At 42.6% G+C, this 25,978-nt stretch overlaps 2 protein-coding genes across 3 annotated transcripts; one reads left to right on the top strand and one right to left on the bottom strand.

Annotated features, from left to right (window-relative positions):
- Window positions 1-53: 53 nt before the first annotated feature.
- On the top strand, window positions 54-1,594 carry LOC106610233 (B-cell lymphoma/leukemia 10). The gene has a single exon (XM_014209452.2). It carries the CDS (start codon window positions 304-306, stop codon window positions 1,048-1,050), a length of 747 nt encoding a protein of 248 aa, XP_014064927.1. The 5' UTR covers window positions 54-303; the 3' UTR covers window positions 1,051-1,594.
- Window positions 1,418-24,117, bottom strand: LOC106610234 (uncharacterized). 2 transcript variants are annotated; one of them, XM_014209453.2, is made up of 6 exons: window positions 23,928-24,117; window positions 6,764-6,858; window positions 2,777-2,894; window positions 2,572-2,619; window positions 2,153-2,305; window positions 1,418-1,908 (listed from the first exon to the last, which is right to left on the bottom strand). In XM_014209453.2, the coding sequence occupies exons 1-6, from the start codon at window positions 24,078-24,080 to the stop codon at window positions 1,792-1,794; spliced, it is 684 nt and encodes a 227-aa protein (XP_014064928.1). In that variant the 5' UTR covers window positions 24,081-24,117; the 3' UTR covers window positions 1,418-1,791. The 2 variants fall into 2 exon arrangements, with proteins under 2 accessions (XP_014064928.1, XP_014064929.1); XM_014209454.2 differs by lacking the exon at window positions 23,928-24,117 and adding an exon at window positions 7,847-8,382.
- Between the last annotated feature and the right edge of the window lie 1,861 nt (window positions 24,118-25,978).

Genomic DNA, 25,978 nt, shown 5'->3' on the forward strand with positions numbered 1-25,978 from the left:
GTTGATCTCTCTGAGGCAGGAATGTCCAAATAAGAACACGCTCACGCGCACACACACATGCCACTCATTCTCCCTTCATTGTTTCCTAATAGGGAACTGATCTACTGAGGTAGTTCCCTTTTTCACAATATTGGCTTCCAACCAGTTCAATGACTCTCCAGGGTTAGAAAGGGGTTTGTTACATTATCTCAGTCAGTTGCTAATATTACAAACCCTTATCATCTGAAATTCCAACACTGCTACATGGGGCATTCCAGAGCCTGAGCAGCAGCTTTAGAAAACTCACGGGCAATTGGCTGGAAAATGGACTCCTGGTGTATCACTGACGAAGACATGGCGGAGGTCAAGAAGGAAGCGTTAGAGCGTCTGCGTCCGTACCTCTGTGAGAAGCTAGTGGCCGACCGCCACCTGGACTACCTCCGGTCCAGGAGGGTCCTTACGCGGGACGATGCCGAGGACATCTGCTGCAGGGTGGGGAACAGCAAGAAGACCGGTAGGATGCTGGACTACTTAGCCGAGAACCCCAGGGGCCTCGACTACCTTGTGGATTCCATACGCCGAGTGAGGACCAAGGACTTTGTCATCGGGAAGATCACCAGCGAAGTCGAGGCGGTGAAGATGGAGAGGAGAGATGCGGCCATCTTGTCAGCAGCAGGTAGTTCTTCGCCGGTCTGTATATGCAAAGAGAGAACTCCCTTTGTGTCGTTTCAGAGTGACAGTACTGGATACAAAGGCAGTAGTGAAGCACAGTCCATCCAAACCTCTCTGTCCAACTCCGAAGACAAGTGGAGTCAAAATGAAGCATCCTTTTCCTGGAGTGCCCTTCCTGAAGGAGTTAGTGTGTCTTCTCTACCCAGTCTCCCAAAACCAGGACAGCAGGGCGCCCTTTCAGTGCCCCTTGAGGACTCCGAGCCCAGGACCTTAGAGTCTGAGAGCAGTGACCAGTTTCACACCCTCCTTTCCTTTCCAACCCCCCTCTGTGATGAAGTAATCCAGAATGTCTGGATTCAAACAGACAGGTTGGATTATATGGGGACAGTAAAGGGTTAGGTTTTATTGTTTCATAACTGTACATGTCATCGGTATCATTTTACATATCATAAAAGTCTACAGTGAATCCACGAGATGTGGTTTCTAACACGTTTGTTCTAGCAATAAAATGTTTTACTAAAAACGTTCTGTTATTGAAATGCAAAAAATCCTGTAGTTCTCAATCAGGAAAGAAACAGAACTATTACAAAATGGATGTGTGCCAGAAAGTTGTACTGGAGAGCTTTAGTTTCATATCTTCATCTGCTACACTATCAGGAAATGGAGCAAGGCAGAGCTTCCTGTTTCTTTGTGGCACAGTCCCCCTTCATGTCCCTATTTAAACTTCTGTCAGGCACCCATATTCTAGGAAATGATCAAATCAACATGTTTTCTGGGATTTTATTTTGATTCAGGATGTGCAATTTTGACATACTGACGAGAACTCTTCAAGGGAAACTAGTTAGGGACAGTTAGTGTGCATATGACATGGATGATAAAACAAAAACATGTAAAGCTCCAAATAGGCATTTCAATAAATGTGTTCATAAATATGACAAAAGTACAGATGTAAAAGTTATTATATTTGATTATATACAAAAATATAAACAGCTAGCTACATTTACACTTGAACTGAGAGGTAATATACATTTGGACACGAGCACTAGCTGTTACTCTGCTAATTTCTTCACATACTATCATGACCAAAGGTAGAATAACACACACATGACATTTTTTGCTACGTTATTTATGAAGAACAATTTAAACACTTAAACTGATAGTTGTCCCTATTTTCTCCAAAAGGCGCTCCAGGTTGTAGAGGAATATTGTGGAGTTGGCAACTCTCTGTGCCTCACACGGTGAGCATCCAGAACTGTTCTGTAAATGCAGAAAAAAGAGAAGCAATACAATTGACATTTAGATGAAAACAATATTCATTGGAAAGCAGAGTGACATTGGCATTCAAAATACTGTTGCTGCTAATCAAATGAATGCCAATCAAAAATGTATTGTTCTTGAAGAATTGGAAGTATGGAGCGTCAGGACTTTTCACGACACTACATTGCTGCAGTGCCGTACATATTTGGGATAAACTTCAGAACTTATTTAAAGGTTGACTTACATATTGGTGTTCATGTTCTTCCAATTTGTTTTTCCGATGGTAGATGGATGTTTTTATTTTGTCATGGTAGTCATCTGTGACCTGCATGTCCTCGATCAGGACAACCTCCAACTCCAATAAATAACAGTGCAGGAACTTAAAGATGCAGTTGTCCTGGGGAAGAACAGAACCACAGTATGTGTTACAGTATATACACAGACTATAAAACATTGATCTGGAAATCTATAAAAGTATGCAAAAGAGGTATGTTCTAATCATGGCATTACAAACAGGGGCGGACTGGGACCAGAAATCGGCCCTGGCATTTCTAACACACTGGACCCTTTTTTTCCATGATGCCCCACACTGCATTTTCAAAGGAACAAAAATAAAAAACTGTCTGTGTGTTCTATTTATTGCATATTGCTACAAGAACTTACATCGTAGATGTCATCATTGGTAGGAGCATACAAACAGGCATCTGATTTCTGACAAGAAAGAAAACCACAGTTGTATGAATAATTTTTTCTTATCCTTCAATGTCACACACATGTTACTAGTCCTTTGTAAATTCCCCCTTTACCCTAATTTCACACCAAACGCGCCATACCAGGACCACAGGATATTCATTAGCTGTAGTCTTACTTCTATGGTACTTTTCAAGTTTAGCAACTCCCACTGAAGCTCTTCAACGTCGCCTATTGACATCCCGTGAGTTTCAGCAGCACCAGCAATGGGCAAATGTGCAGTGGCACTCAGGCAGCTTTAATAGAAGAACTACGGATGAATACAGGGATGATACACAACGTAACACACAACACAATGAACTAATATGTCCTTAGTTTATTTTGTTATGATTGTGGTAATCTCTTTAAGGTATTTATAAGTCGTATGGTTAAAAAGAACATGTTGAAATTGTCAATCAGGAGTCTGAAATAATACAGGTTGTGACTTTAATCCAAGCTGTATCACAACTGGCCGTGATTGGGAGTCCCATAGGTTGGCGCACAATTGGCCCAGCGTCGTCCGGGTTAGGGTTTGGCCGGGGAAGGCCGTCATTGTGAATAAGAATTTGTTCTTAACTGACTTGCCTAGTTAAATAAAGGTTAAATAAATACAAAAAAATGTCAAAAAGGCATGTTGGTATTCATATTTTTATTAGGGGTGCACAAATCAGCCCCTCAAGTTCCACTTGCTGGTTCTTGTTTCTCCCTGGTCCCTAATTGATTAATGTACAGTACCAGTCAAAAGTTTGGACACACCTACTCATTCAAGGGTTTCTTTGTTTTTTACTATTTTCTACATATATGAAATCATGTAGTAACCAAATAAAGTGTTAAACAAATCAAAATGTATGTTATTTTAGATTCTTCAAAGTAGTTACCCTTTGCCTTGATGACAGCTTTGAACACTCCTGGCATTCTCTCAACCAGCTTCATGAGGTAGTCACCTGGAATGCATTTCAATTAACAGGTGTGCCTTGTTAAAAATTAATTTGTGGAATTTCTTTCCTTCTTAATGCGTTTGAGCCAAGGTAGGGGTGGTATACAGAAGATCGCCCTATTTGGTAAAAGACCAAGTCCATATTATGGCAAAAACCACTCAAATAAGCAAAGAGAAACGACAGTCCATCATTACTTTAAGACATGAAGGTCAGTCAATCCAGAAAATGTCAAGAACTGAAAGTTTCTTCAAGTGAAGTCGCTAAAACCATCAAGCCCTAACATGAAACTGGCTCTCATGAGGACCGCCACGGGAAAGGAAGACTCAGAGTTACCTCTGCTGCAGAAGATAAGTTCATTAGAGTTACCAGCCTCAAATTGCAGCCCAAATAAATGCTTCACAGAGATCAAGTAACAGACACATCTCAACATCTCAAGAAGAGACTTGCTTGGGCCAACAAACATGAGCAATGGACATTAGACCGGTGGAAATCTGTCCTTTGGTTTGATGAGTCCAAATTTCAGATTTTTGGTTCCAACCGCCGTGTCTTTGTGAGACGCAGAGTAGGTGAATGGATGATCTCCGAATGTGTGGTTCCCACCGAGAAGCATGGAGGAGGCGGTGTGTTGGCGCTTTGCTGGTGACACTGTGATTCATTTAGAATTGAAGGCACACTTAACCAGCATGGCTACCACAGCATTCTGCAGCGATACGCCATCCCATCTTGTTTGCGCTTAGTGGGACTATCAGTTGTTTTTCAACAGGACAATGACAACACACCTCCTTCAAGACTGTTGAAAAAGCATTCCAGGTGACGCTAGTTGAGAGAGTACCAACAGTCTGCAAAGCTGTCATCAAGGCAAATGGTGGCTACTTTGAAGAATCTAAAATATTAAATATATATTGATTTGTTTAACACTATGTTAGTACATTATTTCATATGTGTTATTTCATAGTTTTTATGTCTTCGCTATTATTCTACAATGTAGAAAATAGTAAAAATTATGAAAAGCCCTTGAATGAGTAGGTGTGTCCAAACTTTTGCCTGGTACTGTAAGTCATTGGATGATGCACTTGCTCACCCAGGTGTCATTAAGTGTCTGACTGAAGGAATACCAAACTGTGGCCCTCAGGACAGGAGAGGTGCACCCCGGCATGTATGTTTGAAGCATTCAAATTCCCAAATATATACTGCTCAAAAAAATAAAGGGAACACTTAAACAACACATCCTAGATCTGAATGAAATAAATAATCTTATTAAATACTTTTTTCTTTACATAGTTGAATGTGCTGACAACAAAATCACACAAAAATAATCAATGGAAATCCAATTCATCAACCCATGGAGGTCTGGATTTGGAGTCACACTCAAAATTAAAGTGGAAAACCACACTACAGGCTGATCCAACTTTGATGTAATGTCCTTAAAACAAGTCAAAATGAGGCTCAGTAGTGTGTGTGGCCTCCACGTGCCTGTATGACCTCCCTACAACGCCTGGGCATGCTCCTGATGAGGTGGCGGATGGTCTCCTGAGGGATCTCCTCCCAGACCTGGACTAAAGCATCCGCCAACTCCAGACAGTCTGTGGTGCAATGTGGCGTTGGTGGATGGAGCGAGACATGATGTCCCAGATGTGCTCAATTGGATTCAGGTCTGGGGAATGGGCGGGCCAGTCCATAGCATCAATGCCTTCCTCTTGCAGGAACTGCTGACACACTCCAGCCACATGAGGTCTAGCATTGTCTTGCATTAGGAGGAACCCAGGGCCAACCGCACCAGCATATGGTCTCACAAGGGGTCTGAGGATCTCATCTCGGTACCTAATGGCAGTCAGGCTACCTCTGGCGAGCACATGGAGGGCTGTGCAGCCCCCCAAAGAAATGCCACCCCACACCATGACTGACCCACCGCCAAACCGGTCATGCTGGAGGATGTTGCAGGCAGCAGAACGTTCTCCACGGAGTCTCCAGACTCTGTCACGTCTGTCACGTGCTCAGTGTGAACCTGCTTTCATCTGTGAAGAGCACAGGGCGCCAGTGGCGAATTTGCCAATCTTGGTGTTCTCTGGCAAATGCCAAACGTCCTGCACGGTGTTGGGTAAGCACAACCCCCACCTGTGGACGTCGGGCCCTCATACCACCCTCATGGAGTCTGTTTCTGACCGTTTGAGCAGACACATGCACATTTGTGGCCTGCTGGAGGTCATTTTGCAGGGCTCTGGCAGTGCCTCTCCTGCTCCTCCTTGCACAAAGGCGGAGGTAGAGGTCCTGCTGCTGGGTTGTTGCCCTCCTACGGCCTCCTCCACGTCTCCTGATGTACTGGCCTGTCTTCTGGTAGCGCCTCCATGCTCTGGACACTACGCTGACAGACACAGCAAACCTTCTTGCCACAGCTCGCATTGATGTGCCATCCTGGATGAGCTGCACTATCTGAGCCACTTGTGTGGGTTGTAGACTCCGTCTCATGCTACCACTAGAGTGAAAGCACCGCCAGCATTCAAAAGTGACCAAAACATCAGCCAGGAAGCATAGGAACTGATAAGTGGTCTGTTGTCCCCACCTGCAGAACCACTCCTTTATTGGGGGTGTCTTGCTAATTGCCTATAATTTCCACCTGTTGTCTATTCCATTTGCACAACAGCATGTGAAATGTATTGTCAATCAGTGTTGCTTCCTAAGTGGACAGTTTGATTTCACAGAAGTGTGAATGACTTGGAGTTACATTGTGTTGTTTAAGTGTTCCCTTTATTTTTTTGAGCAGTGTATATTCCAATAGCATGAAATCAAGTGTCAAACCCACTATGGGCACCATAAAAATACAGAGATTTCCCAGTGCGCAATAGTGATGTAATGAAGACATAACAACTTTATTAGATTTACCCTCAAAGCAGTAAAATGAATGATGTCATTTCCCGGCTGTTTAATAAATGAATCGTAATCTTAGCAATGCACTTGACTCGTGAAAGTGTATAGATACGAGAACCTCACGAATGCTGAAAAGTGCATGGCTTGGTGTCATACAATCGGATTACAGGGAGCATGGAGGGAGTTCCAGTAAAAGGAATGCATGCATAACAGCTACGCTCCCGCCCATGCAAAGTTAGCTACATTTCAAGCTCTCTGTAAAAACACGTACATCAGAAATGTAATCAAACTGCTGCTGCTGCGTGTTTCAAAAGGTGCTATACCTCAATATTAAGAAGCAATTCCAGAGCTCAATGTTCAGACACTGGTGTTGATAGTAATGGAAGCCCCAGAAGAGACAGATCCATCGCAGTCTTTTCTAGAAACAATCACACAAAAAGAAGACACATTGGAATGTCTTGTTCAAAATCCACATGAAGTTTTTTTTCTAGCGCTGGTCAACGTCCAGAGCAAGACGTTATCCTCAAGCTGGATCACAGCCAAAACTATGTGAAAGTGAAAGTATATTAACTATTGACAGCTTCTGGGAGAAAGTAACTTTTTTTATACATTCATTGGAAAATAACAGAAGATCATACAGTTCTGGCATTTATCACTAAATATTCTTAATAAACCCGTTTTTAGATGGTAAATCTGAACGTTAACACAGAGTGAGCTTTCTTGTTGAATTTCTGAAATGGTAACAATGTTTACTGGTTAGGGATAGCTTCTCTTAAAGTCACAATGGTTATTGTAACTTTACGAGTCAGATACTCTCCAGATCAAGGCAAAATAGTCTACTAGGTGTCTGGTCTACAGACTACAGATGTGTTACTTCCGCACCAAGTGGTTTAAATGTAATTTACCATTAATTACCCATAAATCAATTGTGCCAAGTGTCCCGTGTGAGGACAAGCTATTGAAAGAAACGTGTTTTCAACCAAAAAAATACGCATTTTCAATCTCTTTTTAAGTCAATGTCAGTAGGCCGGATGAGTCATCACAAGTCAACAATCTATTTCCAAATTCCTGTGATAGGTTATACACATAGTGGCAGTGTGCCATACATGGACTATGTTTCATAAAGAAGCACTTCGATCCGATAATTTCACTGTGTGGCTAAATAATATGACAGAAGGCAATGTAAAAAAAAAGCCGTGGTTTAGGCTAAATACATTTACTCGCCACGCATATGCATTAGGCATACAATAAAACAAGTTTAGAAGTCAGACTGTCGCAGGAACTCCCTAGAACCTTTACTTTTTAGTGATAACCTTGTAGCCTGTCAATTATCCAATATTGTACCCGAACATAACCTATACGATGTAGGCTAATGGTAGACAATTGAATATTTGTAAATTGCATACCCTTGTCCTGCGCTCCAATAAACGAATGCAAAAAAGGAGCACTGTCAAAAAACCTGTCATCAGCGTTGTTCGCTGCCCCCTAGCAGTTAGGGCAAAAGCCAAGATCACATTTTAACATTATCCGAGAGTTATCCGTTTCATGTGTCGTAAATTCCAACCATTCGTTATTATGACAAGTTCCCCGATAAAAGAAACGTTTGGCTCAAGTATTGCACAAGGACATAAACGCTGTGCCCGCTCCCTGAACACATGGTGTGCGCAATGGCGCTCTCATCAGCGCTGGGTTTGCTGTAGCCTAAATGTTGCACACACCCTCACAAAATCGCCATTCTCACATGGAAGCGGGTGTTTAATGTCAATCCTCAAACTTCTATGAATTACCATTTAATTCAAATTACCTCTAATACTGTAAATATTTCACTGTAATCCAATTATACCTTGCAGTGAAAGAACGTCGAAAAAAAGACTATATGAAATTCCCGGAGATTACGCAAAGAATGTCTCCATTACTATAGTGTTTTAGTCCACTAGAACCTGTTCTTAAACCCGGCTCAAGGAGAGTAAACATTTAGTACCCACTCATATACCACATCTGTATTTGTTGATGCCTGTGATGGATGGCTGCACAATGCGAATCACAGAGTTCCCAAGTATTCCCACGCATAAGAGAGAGAAACATTTGATCGTATACAAACGTAACAAGGTTTTAAATTATGTTTTAGTCAAACATTATCTGTTTGGGCTTCATGCAGTCAATTTGCCTTCTACAAATTATTTGTATTATGTTCCGGCCCCCCGACCATCCGCTCAAGAAAGAATTCAGAAGAAAAAAATCGTCCCGCGGCTGAATCTAGTTGATGATCACTAGTGTAGGGTTTGACCATTGACTGGAGGTAGATGGGAGTGGTTGATCGCCTGTCATGCATTTTAGACTTACTTATCATTCAAATATGTATGACTACCCATAACCAAGTAGCCTACATCTGATCTGACACTACATTACACTGACAAATCCCTACTCAAACTATCATTGTAGTGCCATTAGAGTAGACTATTGTATACAAAAATGAATCTACAATTAACATAGGCCTACAGAAAGAGCATAACGTTTATTGAGGTTTTAGATCCTATTGACTTAGCAGTGATAGGGCAGCTACAGCTTCCACACAAAGTTTACAGATTCCAGACCTGCCAACCTTGAATAAGCCTAATGTTTTAGTATACCACTTCAGCGCAGCGGCGGGACCCTGGTCCCACACTGTTCAAATCATAGGCAAATGCACCTTTTAAAGCCTAATAATGCTGTTGGCAGAAGACTGGCTCAATATGAATGGTAGGCAATAAACTGTTATGGGTATTTGGTAATTGTCTGCTCTTCGGCAGCGAACATACTGTATGTTTAAATGTAAAATCTGGAGTGTAATCATTAGTCCAGTTGCAAAATGTTCTGTTTTGCAACTAAATCGTGAGTTTCTATTGGAAAACTCCAGATAAGTCCGTTTAGTAAACATTTTGCAACAGATCGGCGGAATGAATACACCCCAGGGTTCTTCCTAGTATTGTGTGACAAGGTGGAGATTATGTAGGTCTAAAGTTGGGTGGGGGAGGTCTGGAGTGGGTCAGTCAATTTCCCTCTCATGAAGTTTTGCTTAAAACCTGTTGAGGACAGACGTTCTGCTAGCGGAACGCCTAGCCAATATCCAATGGAACAGCATGGCGCGAAATACAAAACCTAAAAAATCCAACAATTTCAATTTCTCAAACATACGACTATTTTACACCATTTTAAAGATACACTTCTCCTTAATCCAACCACATTGGCCGATTTCAAAAAGGCTTTACAGCGAAAGCAAAACATTAGATTATGTTAGGAGAGTACATAGACCAAAATAACCACACAGCCATTTTCCAAGCAAGGATAAATGTCACAAAAACCCAAAACACAGCTAAATGAAGCACTAACCTTTGACGATCTTCATCAGATGACACTCCCAGGACATCATGTTACACAATACATGTATGTTTTGTTCGATAAAGTTCATATTTATATCCAAAAACAGCATTTTACATTGGCGCATGATGTTCAGAAAATGTATTCCCACCAAAAACTTCCGGTGAATTTACAAAAATACTCATCATAAACGTTGACAAAATACATAACAATTATTTTAAGAATTATAGATACAGTACTCCTTTATGCAACCGCTGTGTCCGATTTTAAAATAGCTTTACGGAGAAAATCTTTTTCTGAGTACATAGCTCGCCATCATAGAAAGCTATACAGACACCCTCCAAGTTCGGGGTCACCTAAACTCAGAATTAGTATTATAAATATGCTCTTACCTTTGCTGATCTTCGTCAGAACGCGCTCACGGGACCGCGCATATCCAATCTCTTTGTCCCCAGGCAGTCCACTCAGTGAATGAGCTACTATACTCTGCCCAGTGACAGGAGAATGCTCAAACAACTTTCTGAAGGCTTTTGACAGCCAATGGAAGCATTAGGAAGTGCAACGTGACCCCACAGATACTGTAGTCTCGAAAGGGACTAGAAAGAAGAACTACAATTCTCAGATCCTCCACTTCCTGGTTGAATTTTCCTCAGGTTTTTGCCTGCCATATGAATTCTGTTATACTCACAGACACCATTCAAACAGTTTTAGAACCTTTAGAGTGTTTTCCATCCAAATCTACTAATAATATGCATATTCTAGTTTCTGGGCAAGAGTAGTAACCAGTTTAATTTGGGTACGTTTTTCATCCGGCCGTGAAAATACTGCCCCCTACACCTCAACTGGTTAAAGAAAAAAAAACGGCCATTTCCTGAAACCTAGAGTCTTAAAGCGCAACTATGCCACTTTTCAAAATCATATTCATTAGGGCTAGGGCCTATATATCTAGCATCAAAACGGTGTCTACATACAGTATGTGAAAATGCAGTATTTCTATGATCTGTGGTTAAAAAGACAAGTTCCTAAAAAAACGTCTCTGTGACATCACAGTGTGGGATTAAAAGTAAAAAAAGAAATAAAAAAAAAGAAATACCTTATTTACATAAGTATTCAAACATTTGCAATGAGACTCAAAATTGAGCTCAGGTGCATCCTGTTTCCATTGATCATCCTTGAGATTTTCTACAACTTGATTGGAGTCCACCTGTGGTAAATTCAATTGATTGGAAATGATTTGGAAAGGCACACACCTGTCTATATAAATCAAATCAAATTGTATTTGTCACATGCGCCGAATACAACAGGTGTAGACCTTACAGTGAATACTTGCTTTACAAGCCCTTGGAGGCCAAGCAGTTGCCATACCAGGCAGTGATGCAACCCGCCGGGATGCTCTTGATGGTGCAGCTGTTAAACCTTTTGAGGCTCTGAGGACCCATGCCAAATCTTTTCAGTCTCCTGAGGGGGAATAGGTTTTGTTGTGCTGATAGAATAATTTGTATGTGTTAATATAATGGCTAAAGTGTTCCACTCTGAAATTGTCTGATAGTGTGAAATGTTTGAGAATCATGAGAAGATAAAACAAGGAGATGGGTAGATATGTTAGAATTGTAATACTAGGGTGTTATATTCTTTAGTAGGGATGAAAACAGAGTGAAGTTGTAGAGTAGATAATATAAAATCATTAGAGGGTTTCAAACCAAGAGTGCCCCAACAGGGGAGGGGAGGTGAAAGCCTTGAAGAATGTGACAACATTTATGGTTCTTTGTGGTTAGTGGAAAAGTACTGGTTGTTTGAGCAGGGAGCAAGGAGAGCCCTCATGAATAAAGATCTGTGAACCTTTTTTATAAAATCTGAGACTTTGCCCAATTATTAGTGAACCCAGGGTCTTACAAACCTCGGTGAATTGGTTAAAGATTAAATGCATTATTGGAATTAAAAATTCCCTTAACAATTGGTCCTTCGAGCCGGATCTCAATACCTGTTGACTGTCGTTCCAGGGGACACTGAAAACCATGCACGGGCGGATGAAACATCCGTAATAACAAAGACCTGCCCTCTAATATTGAGGGTCCATTAAAGGCCGGTGGCGGACTGGAACGCGACAGAAAACAGTGACCAGATCTAACCAAAATTATATCTCAGCTGCAAGGAAAAGGTCAGTAATCTTTATTCATTAGTTTGGGGGTTAAGTAAAAAAAAAAAACTCGCTTAAAAAATGTACTTTGCATTTATCAAAATAGAGTGGGAAAAGGCTTGATTCTTAAACCAAACGGGATTGATTGGTATCGGGTATACAGTCCATATAATCTAACGTAGAGAAAGTCTATTTACAAAAGTATCTATGTTAGTGTTGGCGGCACTGGGTAACAGATCATTGAAATTTCGAACGGAGACGGACGGGTCCGTAATGACTCGTACTAGTTGAGGCCATTACTAAAAGTAAACTACCCTGTCTTGAGATAATTTTTTTATTTAATTTTTTTATTTCACCTTTATTTAAACCAGGTAGGCAAGTTGAGAACAAGTTCTCATTTACAATTGCGACCTGGCCAAGATAAAGCAAAGCAGTTCGACAACATACAACAACACAGAGTTACACATTGGGTAAAACAAACATACAGTCAATAATACAGTACAAAAATAAGTCTATATACAATGTGAGCAAATGAGGTGAGATAAGGGAGGGAAAGGCAAAAAAGGCCATGGTGGCAAAGTAAATACAATATAGCAAGTAAAACACTGGCTGGTAGATTTGTAGTAGAAGAAAGTGCCAAGTAGAAAATAAATAATGGGGTGCAAAGGAGCAAAATAAATAAAATAAATAAATAAATAAATAAATACAGTTGTTTGGGCTAAATTATAGATGGGCTATGTACAGGTGCAGTGATCTGAGAGCGGCTCTGACAGCTGGTGCTTAAAGCTAGTGAGGGAGATAAGTGTTTCCAGTTTCAGAGATTTTTGTAGTTCGTTCCAGTCATTGGCAGCAGAGAACTGGAAGGAGAGACGGCCAAAGGAGGAATTGGCTTTGGGGGTGACCAGAGAGATATACCTGCTGGAGCGCGTGCTACAGGAGGGTGCTGCTATGGTGACCAGTGAGCGGAGATAAGGGGGGACTTTACCTAGCAGGGTCTTGTAGATGACCTGGAGCCAGTGGGTTTGGCAACGATTATGAAGCGAAGGCCAGCCAACGAGAGCATACAGGTCGCAGTGGTGGGTAGTATATGGGGCTTTGGTGACAAAACGGATGGCACTGTGATAGACTGCATCCAGTTTGTTGAGTAGGGTATTGGAGGCTATTTTGTAAATGACATCGCCGAAGTCGAGGATCGGTAGGATGGTCAGTTTTACGAGGGTATGTTTGGCAGCATGAGTGAAGGATGCTTTGTTGCGAAATAGGAAGCCAATTCTAGATTTAACTTTGGATTGGAGATGTTTGATGTGAGTCTGGAAGGAGAGTTTACAGTCTAACCAGACACCTAGGTATTTGTAGTTGTCCACATATTCTAAGTCAGAACCGTCCAGAGTAGTGATGCTGGACAGGTGGCAGGCGCAGGCAGCGATCGGTTGAAGAGCATGCATTTAGTTTTACTTGTATTTAGGAGCAGTTGGAGGCCACGGAAGGAGAGTTGTATGGCATTGAAGCTCGTCTGGAGGGTTGTTAACACAGTGTCCAAAGAAGGGCCAGAAGTATACAGAATGGTGTTGTCTGCGTGGAGGTGGATCAGAGACTCACCAGCAGCAAGAGCGACATCATTGATGTATACAGAGAAAAGAGTTGGCCCAAGAATTGAACTCTGTGGCACCCCCATAGAGACTGCCAGAGGTCCAGACAACAGGCCCTCCGATTTGACACACTGAACTCTATCAGAGAAGTAGTTGGTGAACCAGGCGATGCAATCATTTGAGAAACCAAGGCTATTGAGTCTGCTGATGAGGATGTGGTGATTGACAGAGTCGAAAGCTTTGGCCAGGTCAATGAATACGGCAGCACAGTATTGTTTCTTATCGATGGCGGTTACGATATCGTTTAGGACCTTGAGCATGGCTGAGGTGCACCCATGACCAGCTCTGAAACCAGATTGCATAGCGGAGAAGGTGCGGTGGGATTCAAAATGGTCGGTAATCTGTTTGTTGACTTGGCTTTCGAAGACCTTAGAAAGGCAGGGTAGGATGGATATAGGTCTGTAGCAATTTGGGTCAAGAGTGTCCCCTCCTTTGAAGAGGGGGATGACAGCAGCTGCTTTCCAATTTATGGGAATCTCAGACGACACGAAAGAGAGGTTGAACAGGCTAGTAATAGGGGTTGCAATAATTTTGGCAGATAATTTTAGAAAGAAAGGGTCCAGATTGTCTAGCCCGGCTGATTTGTAGGGGTCCAGATTTTGCAGCTCTTTCAGAACATCAGCTGAATGGATTTGAGAGAAGGAGAAATGGGGAAGGCTTGGGCGAGTAGCTGTGGGGGGTGCAGTGCTGTTGACTGCAGTAGGGGTAGCCAGGTGGAAAGCATGGCCAGCCGTGGAAAAATGCTTATTGAAATTCTCAATTATAGTGGGTTTATGGTGACAGAGTTTCCTATCCTCAGTGCAGTGGGCAGTTGGGAGGAGGTGTTTTATTCTCCATGGACTTTACAATGTCCCAGAACTTTTTAGAATTTGTGTTGCAGGAAGCAAATTTCTGCTTGAAAAAGCTAGCCTTGGCTTTTCTAACTGCCTGTGTATATTGGTTTCGAACTTCCCTGAAAAGTTGCATATCACGGGGGCTGTTCGATGCTAATGCAGAACGCCACAGGATGTTTTTGTGTTGGTTAAGGGCAGTCAGGTCTGGGGAGAACCAAGGGCTATATCTGTTCCTGGATGTAAATTTCTTGAATGGGGCATGCTTATTTAAGATGGTGAGGAAGGCATTTAAAAAAAATAAGCAGGCATCCTCTACTGACGGGATGAGGTCAATATCCTTCCAGGATACCAGGGCCAGGTCGATTAGAAAGGCTTGCTCGCTGAAATGTTTCAGGGAGCGTTTGACAGTGATGAGGGGAGGTCGTTTGACCGCTGACCCATTACGGATGCAGGCAATGAGGCAGTGATCACCGAGATCTTGGTTGAAAAGGGAGAGGTATATTTAGAGGGCAAGTTTGTTCGGATGATATCTATGAGGGTGCAAGTGTTTTCGGCTTTGGGGTGGTACCTGGTGGGTTCATTAATAATTTGTGTGAGATTGAGGGCATCAAGCTTGGATTGTAGGATTGCTGGGGTGTTAAGCATGTCCCAGTTTAGGTCACCTAGTAGCACGAGCTCTGAAGATATGGTGTCACATATGGTGTCCAGAGCACAGCTAGGGACCGAGGGTGGTCTATAGCAGGCGGCAACGGTAAGACACTTGTTTTTAGAGAGATGGATTTTTAAAGTAGAAGTTCAAATTGTTTGGGTACAGACCTGGATAGCAGGACAGAACTCTGCAGGCTATCTCTGCAGTAGATTGCAACACCGCCCCCTTTGGCCGTTCTATCTTGTCTGAAAACGTTGTAGTTAGGGATGAAGATTTCAGAGTTTTTGGTGGACTTCCTAAGCCAGGATTCAGACACGGCTAGGACATCCGGGTTGGCAGAGTGTGCTAAAGCAGTGAATAAAACAAACTTAGGGAGGAGGCTTCTAATGTTAACATGCATGAAACCAAGGCTATTACGGTTACAGAAGTCATCAAAAGAGAGCACCTGGGAGTAGGAGTGGAGCTAGGCACTGCAGGGTCTGGATTCACCTCAACATCACCAGAGGAACAGATAAGGATGAGGATAAGGGTATGGCTAAAAGCTATAAGAATTGGTCGTCTGTGACGTCCGGAATAGAGAGAAAAAGGAGCAGGTTTCTCGGGGCGATAAAATAGCTTCAAGGTATAATGTACAGACAAAGGTATGGTAGGATGTGAATACAGTGGAGGTAAACCTAGGCATTTAGTGATGATGAGAGAGATATTGTCTCTAGAAACATCATTGAAACCAGAAGATGTCATAGCATGTGTGGGTGGAGGAACTGAGAGGTTGGATAAGGTATAATGAGCAGGGCTAGAGGCTCTACAGTGAAATAAGCCAATAAACACTAACCAGAACAGCAATGGACAAGGCATATTGACATTAAGGAGAGGCATGCTTAGCCGAGTGATCAAAGGGTCTAGTGAGAATTAGATAGCTAGCTGAGCCATAGGTAGCAAGCTGGTAGAAGATGGAGGGAGGTCTGTTTTTAGCCACCTCGTGCGTTTCCGTCTGTAGATTAGTGGGGTTCCGTGTGGTAGTGGGGACCAGTCCAATTGGCAAAATAGTTATAGTTAGTGGCCCAAAAAAAGTTGTCTGATAGACCTATTCAGATAGCAGCCGATAAGATAGCTAACGATTAGCGGGCCGCAGATGGGCGTTCAGGTTACGTTGCGACGGAGGGGCCAGTTGGATAACTCCCTCGGGCAGATAACGTCGGTGGTCCAGTCGTGAAGGCCCGATGGGGCTCTGCATCGGCAATAAAAAATGGGTCCGGATAGGTGATTGTAGCCCAGGAGTGGCTGAAGGAACTCTTCAGCTGGCTAGCTCCGGAATAATTTATATTAGCTCCAGGACCGACGTTTGCCAATAGTCACTCAGGTAGCAGCTAGCTCGCTGCAAGATCCAGGTGTAAAAGTCCAGAGCCTGCGGTAGAAATCCGGGGATATGGAGAGAGAATAGGTCCGGTATGCTCTGGTCTGAGTCGCGCTGTACAAAAACTGCCGATAGCTTTTCGAGCTAATGGATAGCTGAGGACCGCTAACCGTGGCTAGCCTGAACTCCAACGTTAGCCAGTGAAATGGCTAACCTCTGGCTAGCTTCTGTTGTGGATTTCAGATTTGAGGTAAATAATACTTTTTTTTAATTGGTGAGGCGGGTTGCAGGAGAGTGTTTTGAGGTTGAGTTTTTAGAAAAAAATATGTAAAAAGATATGCGAAGAAAATATGTAAATATATATATACACGGGACACGACAAGAGGAGAACAAAGGACGTCTGAACTGCTACGCCATCTTGGAAAAGCTATGATCTGATCAAAGACTATTAAAAATATTCAGGGAGAGGTATAAACATCTAAAATCTGTGGGACAAAGGCGTACTATGAAAACGTAATACAGAAGGCGAAATATAAAGTAATAACGGTCAAAAGTATATAAGGAGTGGAACCTAAAATAGAGCGTGTGAGATATGGGATATTAAGCGAGTCAAAAGTCATAAGAAGCGGTAACTCGTATACGTGTGAGACCTAATAGTCTATTGTCTAAAAGTAGAGATAGATATATTAATCAGTTGAGTCACAAAGACGATAACTCGCTCATGTGTGAGACCTAATATTCGATAAAAGATCACCTCTATAGATAAGTTTCAATAAAGTAGGTCAGAGACATAATGGTATGAATATAGATCGCCTACTGAAATACGTTTCAGGGGGGGTAGTCGAGATCTTCCGGAGGCACATAAATAGGTCTGACTATTCCGAGAGGGAGGAATTAATGGTTCATTATTTGAGTAGGTCAGAAAGGGGAGACCTAATATTTTATCAAATGTCATAAAAAGAATTATTCTGAATTCCTAGGAGAAGTAAAAACGGGAAGGGTTAACTAATAATGGGTAGTAAAACCTCCAAAGAGGTCCCGGAATTAACGGGAGACGAGAGATATATGCAAGCGAAAGATAAGAGAAATGTATATTATGGTCCGAAGTGGAGGAAGAAGTATGGTTTTGTTGGACGTCTGGATGAAGATAAGCTTGAATCCATGATTAAACAGATGCATGTAACCTGTGGAGATAAAATAAGGAAACAGCAGACAGAGGGCTTAGATACAGCTAGGGTGTGGATGTCAGAGGCCAGGAAATGGGTGGAGGATCAAGATAACGAGGTAGTGATAGTAGGACGGAGAAGAGCCCCCCCCCCCTTATGAGGGACCTGGGGAAGACCTCGACAGAATAGGAGCTGTAGGAGGAGAAGAGGAGGAGGAAGAACAGGAGAGACAGAAAGAAAGTAAATGGAGTAGATTGAGAGAAAGGGAGCCAAGTAGGATTAGCGAGAGAGAGCAAAATACTCAGGAAGAAACAATGAAAGATAGATTGAGAACAAGGGAAAGAGAGAGAGAAAGAGATGAACACAAACAGAGGGAGCAAGACATAGCCTGGGAGAGGAAAGAAGAGCCAGTACCAAGGGAGTCTAACCTTAAAAAGCAATTAGCACCGTATAATAAGCCAGGGCTGAGGGAGGTTCAATCAGATTGGGAGGAGGATCAGTGTCCTCTCATAGAACTCCCAAATCCTAGGGCTGGCGACGAAAATCAACCAGAAACAATGTGTCACGTAATGACCATAGTAAGATGTTATTTTCTATGGTAGTGTAGGTCAGGGCGTGTTTTGTGTTTTTCTATGTTTTGTATATCTATGTATAGGTTCTAGTTTTTCTATTTGTATGTTGTTGTTTTTTGGTATGATCTCCAATTAGAAGCAGCTGGTCCTCGTTGTCTCTAATTGGAGGTCATACTTAAGTAGGTTTTTTTCCCCACCTGTGTTTGTGGGTAGTTGTCTTCTGTGTAGTTTATGTACCCGACAGAACTGTGCGCTTTCGTTTTCCCTCTTTGTTATTTTTCCTTTAGTGTTTTGAGTTATAATAAATATTCATCATGAGCAATCAACACGCTGCACTTTGGTCCCCTCTCTACGACAGCCATTACACAATGCAAGTGTATAGAGGTTGGAATGAGAGAGATGTAGTAAGTGCTGTAGATGGAATAGTACACCCAAAGACAGGAATAGAGGGGTTCAGAAGGGACACGGAAGAATTGACCGAATGTTTTAAACTAAATACAGGGGAGCTGGAACGAGCAGTTAGACAGATAGTGGGAAAAGATTGGGCAGCCGTGAGGGGAGACTGGACCCCAGGACAGGGGGACAGAGTTGTTCTGCAGTGGGCTGCAGACGGGGATTATCAAGGTAAACTCAATCAGTTATGTAATAATCTTAGGGATCATTATCACAGGGATGCTGATTTTTCCAAAATCCAGGAATGTAGACAGGGAGACAGTGAGACAGACAGTCAATATTTGGAAAGATTGAGGGACGTGTTTAATGCGAATAGTGGACTGATCCAACCTGGCCCTGGGATAGGAGGAGATGGGCCATATCACCAACAGCTAAAAAATTGCTTTCTTGAGCGGTATGAAACCTGAAATTTGCCAAGCAATAAAAAAAAACTCTGGTTGGGTGGGGAACAGCTACATTGGCCGAAGTAAAGAGATATGCGATTCACCATGAACAGAATGGGAAGGAGAAGAAAAGTAAGAGAGACCTGAAAGGAGCAGAGTACCTAATAGATACCCCCGGGGAGATAGTAGGTCAAAATAAGGGAGTTTAAGGGAAGTGGACTAGACCGAGAAGATCGAAAATGGACATGGTCTGATAATAGGAGATGTTATAATTGCGATAAAACAGGACATTTTGCGCAGGAGTGTAAGGCACCGTGTTCAAGGTGTAACAAAAAGGGACATATCTCACGGGACTGTAAGGCACCTCTGAGGGAGGGAAGACAGAGACAGTATAGGGACAGACCGAGAAGACAGAGAGACCACAGGACAGGACAGGAGGACTCGGAGGAAGAGGAAAAGACATGACTAGAGAGGGAAGAGGAGAGAAGTGAAGATATAATGGACACAGACTGTGAAGTGTTTGAATTGGCAACCATTGATTTAGTATTACAACAGGAACATAAACCATATTTGACATTGACTGTTTTGGGGAAGAAAATAAAACTTGTGTGTGATACTGGGGCTTGTAGAACAGCCATTTGTATAGCCGACAAGCCTGAAGGGGTAAGAGCGAATGGGGAAAAGATTATGGTCCGCTCAGCTTCCGGACATCAATTCATGGAGAGACTGTCAGCTCCCTTAGTTCTAAGACATGAAAAGTCAAAAGGAGAAGCCTGTATTCCAATCCTCATTTCAAGTTTGTGTCCAGTGAACTTATTAGGAAGGGATGTGATGACCCTGATAAATGTGGCCGTTACCCCAACGGAAAGGGGAATGAAAGTCTACATAGTCCGAGATAATATGGTTGTCTGTGGGGAAGGAGAACCATGCTATCGGTACAGTCAGGATTTGCTAAGGGGGGGGGATCACTGATATCCCTAAAACATGAATGAACTCGCAGATGATGTAGTGCCAGGACACACTAAAATGTCACTTGAAGATCTACATTGTACTCTCTGGTATAACAAGCACCCAGGTCCAGATTCAGTATATGAGGAAGCATCACTTAAAACCACAGAGAGAACTATTGGGTTAAAGTGGTTTCACTATGACAATACTCACGCCGCAGTAGAAGTAGAGCTACAGCCTCAGAGTCAAAGACTGTTCAGGGAAAGGTGGAGTCCTCATGTATCTCTTGCAAAAGAGCCTTCAGAAGGGTGGGAGGACATGGGCCAATGGGTATCTAAGGGAAAGGGAATTACGGATTGGGTAGACCTGATCAGTGGTGATCAGCATAGCCCAACAACTGATAGGTACCGTAGGAAGCTGAATTGGAGAGCTAACAGTGTTCCAGGAGTACACCTGAATGAGTACAGAAAATACTGAGAAGAGTACCTGTTGACAGAGGAACAGGAGTTAGAATTAAAAATAGTCCCTGAACATCTATGGTCACAAGGTCCAGCAGACCTAGGATTAATCAAAGGGGTAATTCCAATACAGGTAGTACCCAAATCCAATCATAGGCCATACCAGAAGCAGTATCCCATGAAACCAGAGGCGATAAAAGGTATTACTCCAATTTTTGAACAATTGTGGAAGGGGGGGGGGGTAATCATTCCGGGAGATGAGGCATTCTGTAATTCTCCCCTGTTCCCAGTTAAAAAAGCAGCTCCAAGTACAGATTGGAGAATGGTTATGGATTTACAAGGGGTTAATAATAGTATTATTCCACAGGCTCCGTGTGTGCCTGATCCACATACATTGTTGAACCAATTGAAACCTGAAAATACTTACTTTACAGTGATAGATTTGACTAATGCGTTCTTTAGCATTCCAGTACATCCCGATAGTCAAGGTTGGTTTGGGTTCACTTTTATGGGGAAAAAATGGAAATACTCGAGGACTCCCCAGGGATTTTCAGAAAGTCCAACAATTTATAGTCAAGCAATTACCTGAAATCTAGGTCAGTTTGACCCTCCAAGAGGGAGCCAAATGTAATAAATGTAGATGACATATTGGTGGCAAATCCCTCTCAAGAGGGCTGTAAAGCTGATACTCTAGCTCTGTTAATGTTCTTGGCAGGACAAGGTCATAAAGTAGGTAAAAATAAGTTGCAACTCTGGCGGGAAGAGGTTATTTATTTGGAACACACTATAACACAGGAAGGGAGAACACTTAACTCAACTAGAAAAACAGCCATTGTAGAAGCACTTAAACCACTAAATAAGAAACAGATGATGAGTTTTCTTGGAATTATTGACTTCTATGTGCTAGGTGGGACGCTAGCGTCCCACCTGCGGGACACAGCCAGTGAAATATCAGGGCGGAAAATTCAAAAACAACAAAATGTCATAATTCAACTTTCTCAAATATACAACTATTTTACACCATTTTAAAGATAAACTTGTCGTTAATCTAACCACATTGTCCGATTTCAAAAAGGCTTTACAGCGAAAGAAAAACATTAGATTATGTTAGGAGAGTACATAGACAAAAATAATCACACAGCCATTTTCCTAGCAAGGACGTGTCAATAAAACCCAAAACACAGCTAAATGAAGCACTAACCTTTGACGATCTTCATCAGATGACACTCCTAGGACATTATGTTACACAATACATGTATGTTGCACCAATTTGTAAGTCGCTCTGGATAAGAGCGTCTGCTAAATGACGTAAAAGGAAATGTATGTTTTGTTCGATAAAGTTCATATTTATATCCAAAAACAGCATTTTACATTGGCACGTGATGTTCAGAAAATGTATTCCCACCAAAACTTCCGGTGAATGTGCACATCAATTTACAAAAATACTCATCATAAACGTTGACAAAATATATAACAATTATTTTAAGAATTATAGATAGACTAACCCTGGATGCAACCGCTGTGTCAGATTTTAAAATAGCTTTACAGAGAAAGCAAATGTTTCAATATTCTGAGTACAAAGCTCAGCCATCACGGTGAGCTATGCAGACACCCGCAAAGTTCGGGGCAACCTAAACTCAGAATTAGTATTAGAAATATTCTCTTACCTTTGCTGATCTTCGTCAGAATGCACTCCCAGGACTGCTACTTCCACAAGAAATGTTGTTTTTGTTCGAAATAATCCATATTTATGTACAAATACCTCCGTTTTGTTCGTGCGTTCAGGTCACTATCCAAAGGGTAACGCGCGAGCGCGGAACGAGAGACGAAAAGTCAAAATGTTCCATTACCGTACTTAGAAGCATGTCAAACGCTGTTTAAAATCAATCTTTATGGTATTTTTAACGTAAAATTGCGATAATCTTCCAACCGGACAATAGCATATTCATTCAAGAAGAAAAAGAAGGAGGGGCACGCTCGCGGGACCGAGCATATCCAATCCCTTTGTTGCCAGGCAGACCACTCAGAAACTGAGCTCCTATTATCTGCCCAGTAACAGAAAAATGCTCAAACCACTTTCTGAAGGCTTTAGACAGCCAATGGAAGCCTTAGGAAGTGCAACGTCACCCCACAGACACTGTAGCTTCGATAGAGAATCAAAAGAAGAACTACAATTCTCAGACTTTCCACTTCCTGCTTGGAATTTTTTCCGTTTTTGCCTGCCATATGAGTTCTGTTATACTCACAGACACCATTCAAACAGTTTTAGAAACTTCAGAGTGTTTTCTATCCAAATCTACTATGCATAATATGCATATTCTAGTTTCTGGGCCAGAGTAGTAACCTGTTTAAATTGGGTACGTTTTTCATCCGGCCGTGAAAATACTGCCCCCTAGCCCAGACAGGTTAACTATTGTCGTGCGTGGATACCCCACTTTGCATTCCATACAGGAAAGCTCAGTGAGTTGATATATGGTAAAGCTATGGCAGCCAAAGAGAAGATAATTCGGAGGGGCGGTGAATTGGTTAAAGATTAAATGCATTATTGGAATTAAAAATTCCCTTAACATGTGCCCTCTTCACAACTGTCTTGGTATGCTTGGACCATGTTAGTTAGTTGGTGATGTGGACGCCAAGGAACTTGAAGCTCTCAACCTGCTCCACTACAGCCCCGTCGATGAGAATGGGGGTGTGCTCGGTCCTCCTTTTCCTGTAGTCCACAATCCACTCCTTTGTCTTGATCACGTTGAGGGAGAGGTTGTTGTCCTTGCAGCACATGGTCAGGTCTCTGACCTCCTCCCTATAGGCTGTCTCATCGTTGTCGGTGATCAGGCCTACCACTGTTGTGTTATCGGCAAACTTAATGATGGTGTTGGAGTCATGCCTGGCCATGCAGTCATGATTAAACAGGGAGTACAGGAGGGGACTGAGCACTCACACCTGAGGGGCCCCCGTTTTGAGGATCTACCCTTACCACCTGGGGGCGGCCCGTCAGGAAGTCCAGGATCCAGTTGCAGAGGGAGGTGTTTAGTCCCCGGCTCCATAGGTTAGTGATGTGCTTTGAGGGCACTATGGTGTTGAACGCTGAGCTGTAGTCAATGAATAGCATTCTCACATAGGTGTTCCTTTTGTCCAGGTGTGAAAGGGCAGTGTGGAGTGCAATAGAGATTGCATCATCTGTGGACCTATAAGGTCCCACAGTTGACTGTGCATGTCAGAGCAAAAATCAAGCCATGAGGTTGAGAGAATTGTTTGTAGAGCTCTGAGACAGAATTGTGTTGAGGTACAGATCTGGGGAAGGGTACCAAAAACAATTCGGCTGCATTGAAGGTCCCCAACACAGTGGCCTCCATCATTCTTAAATGGAAGAAGTTTGGAACCACGAAGGGTTAATGGGCAGTGAGTGTCGGCATATTTACATGCATAATCTCACATTGACTGCTGATCAGAGAAATTACGATACTGCTATTCTAGATGCTTTGGAGAACTATTTTAAGACCACAAAAAAACGTAATATATGAGAGATACCTCTGTAGCTGCTGCAAACAGGATACAGATGAACAGTTTTATCACTCGATTGCTGGAGAGAGCCGCAACATGCCAGTACCGCGGTCTGAGGGACGAGATAAGAGAGCGGCTGTCACGGATCCCCCCGGTAGTGCTGCTCATTCCATTCACCATCTCCGGAGGTCTACGTCACCGGCCTTCTAGGCGTCACTGAACTGGATTCATTACCACCAACCCCAGACTGTCTTGTCTCATTACACACACCTGGTTCCCATTCCCCCTGATTAGTATATAATATATGTGCCCTCTGTTCCCCATTGACCTTGTCGGTTATTGTTACCATGTCCGTTGGTCCTGTGAGTACCTGTGCTGTTGTTTCGGCTTCCATGCTACGTGTTATTGTGCACTTGTTTTACGGGTCTCGTCCCGTGTATTATTTAGAGGTTTACACCTCGCTCTTTTGTTTGGGTGGAGAAAATAAAAAACCCTATTACGTATTCCTGCGTCTGTCTCCAATCATTAGACAACGTGACAGCAGCTCATGTTAGACATTGCAAGTGAAGGAACAAGACGCCGATTTCTACGATAACGTGATCTTAGTTTACCAGAAGCTATGGAAATATGAAGTGTAGCTGAGGTTACTGAGAAACATGAGGACGATAAATGGAATACAAGTGGATACAGTAAAACCACAGGAGAGTGCACCCATGAGAGGTCAGGTGACATTACATGACAAAAACAAAATAGTGTGGTAACAATCACAAGCGAGTAGAGAGCAATGCCCAGCTTATGGCAAAACATGCAGGTCTTGTGGCGTCGCAAATCATTTTGCCAAGGTGTGTCAGGCAGGGGACAGATTAGACAGAGTAAAGAAAGTGCATGTTGTGAAGGATAATATACAGAGAGGGGGAGGCTCTGACAATGATGAACCGATCTACACCACGGAATGCATCAGTAAGGCTCACTCTCAGGGACAGAAATGGTTGGTGCAGCTAAGACTGAATAACAAAAGATAAGAAGGCCAGTTTAACACAATGTAATGTGAAAGAGAATATCACCAATTATAAACTGGGTGGTTCAAGCCCTGAATGCTGATTGGCTGACAGCCATGGTATATCAGACCAATTCCCATAGGGATGACAACATATTTATTTTTTACTGCTCACGCACAAACTATTCTTTGAACTTGTTGAGACGGACCAAAATCCACCACTCTCTGGTTCTACATGTTAGCGCTTAGGACTCATGACTGACACAATACCAGCAGAGTGAAACTAAGGGGAGCTGTTTCTCAAAGGACCAAAGAACAGCTGCTGAGTGCATATTATGACGTTTTCAACGATCCAGTGGTCTGTGCAAAGGAGATGTCCACTTCATACTGGACCCAAGTTGCACCCCTGTACAATGTGCATATTATTTATTAAAGACGTGAACACGAAAAAACAAGAAAATACAGAAACACGACAGGAACAGTTTTGCAGACTAACAAAACGCAGTGCAAAAACAACTACCCACAACTAAACAGGTGAAAACAAGCACTTTAAATATGACTCCCAATCAGGAACAATGATGAACAGCTGTTCCTGATCGAGAGCCATACAGACCACAAAGAAATATACAAACTAGAAACCAAAAACCCAGAACATACACCAAAACCCCGGAACACATAAATACAACACCCCTCTACATACACATAACCCCCGAACCACATAAAACAAATACCCTCTGCCACGTCCTGACCAAACTACAATAACAAATACTCCCTCTACTGGTCAGGACGTGACAAGAGATGCCTTTCTCCAGTGTAAACTGGATGAGGACAGCAGCAGGATGACGGACGTTCTAGTTGCTATGGGGTAGGATGAGATGGCTGAAACTTCCCTTTGGGCTGTGCGTGGTCCCTGAGATGTATCAACGTAAGCAACGTGAACTGCTGGGGGACTTCGAGCCTATCGCAGATGATATTGTCATGACGTTGGCCTGTGGGTAAGGTTTATGACCCCCCCCCCCCACATAAATACCTTTCTCCCTTCCCCTCTCTGAATCTACTGAAGGACTTGAATAGCCTGTGT

This window comes from Salmo salar, chromosome ssa08 (assembly GCF_905237065.1).
Source record: "Salmo salar chromosome ssa08, Ssal_v3.1, whole genome shotgun sequence".
NCBI lineage: Eukaryota > Metazoa > Chordata > Actinopteri > Salmoniformes > Salmonidae > Salmo > Salmo salar.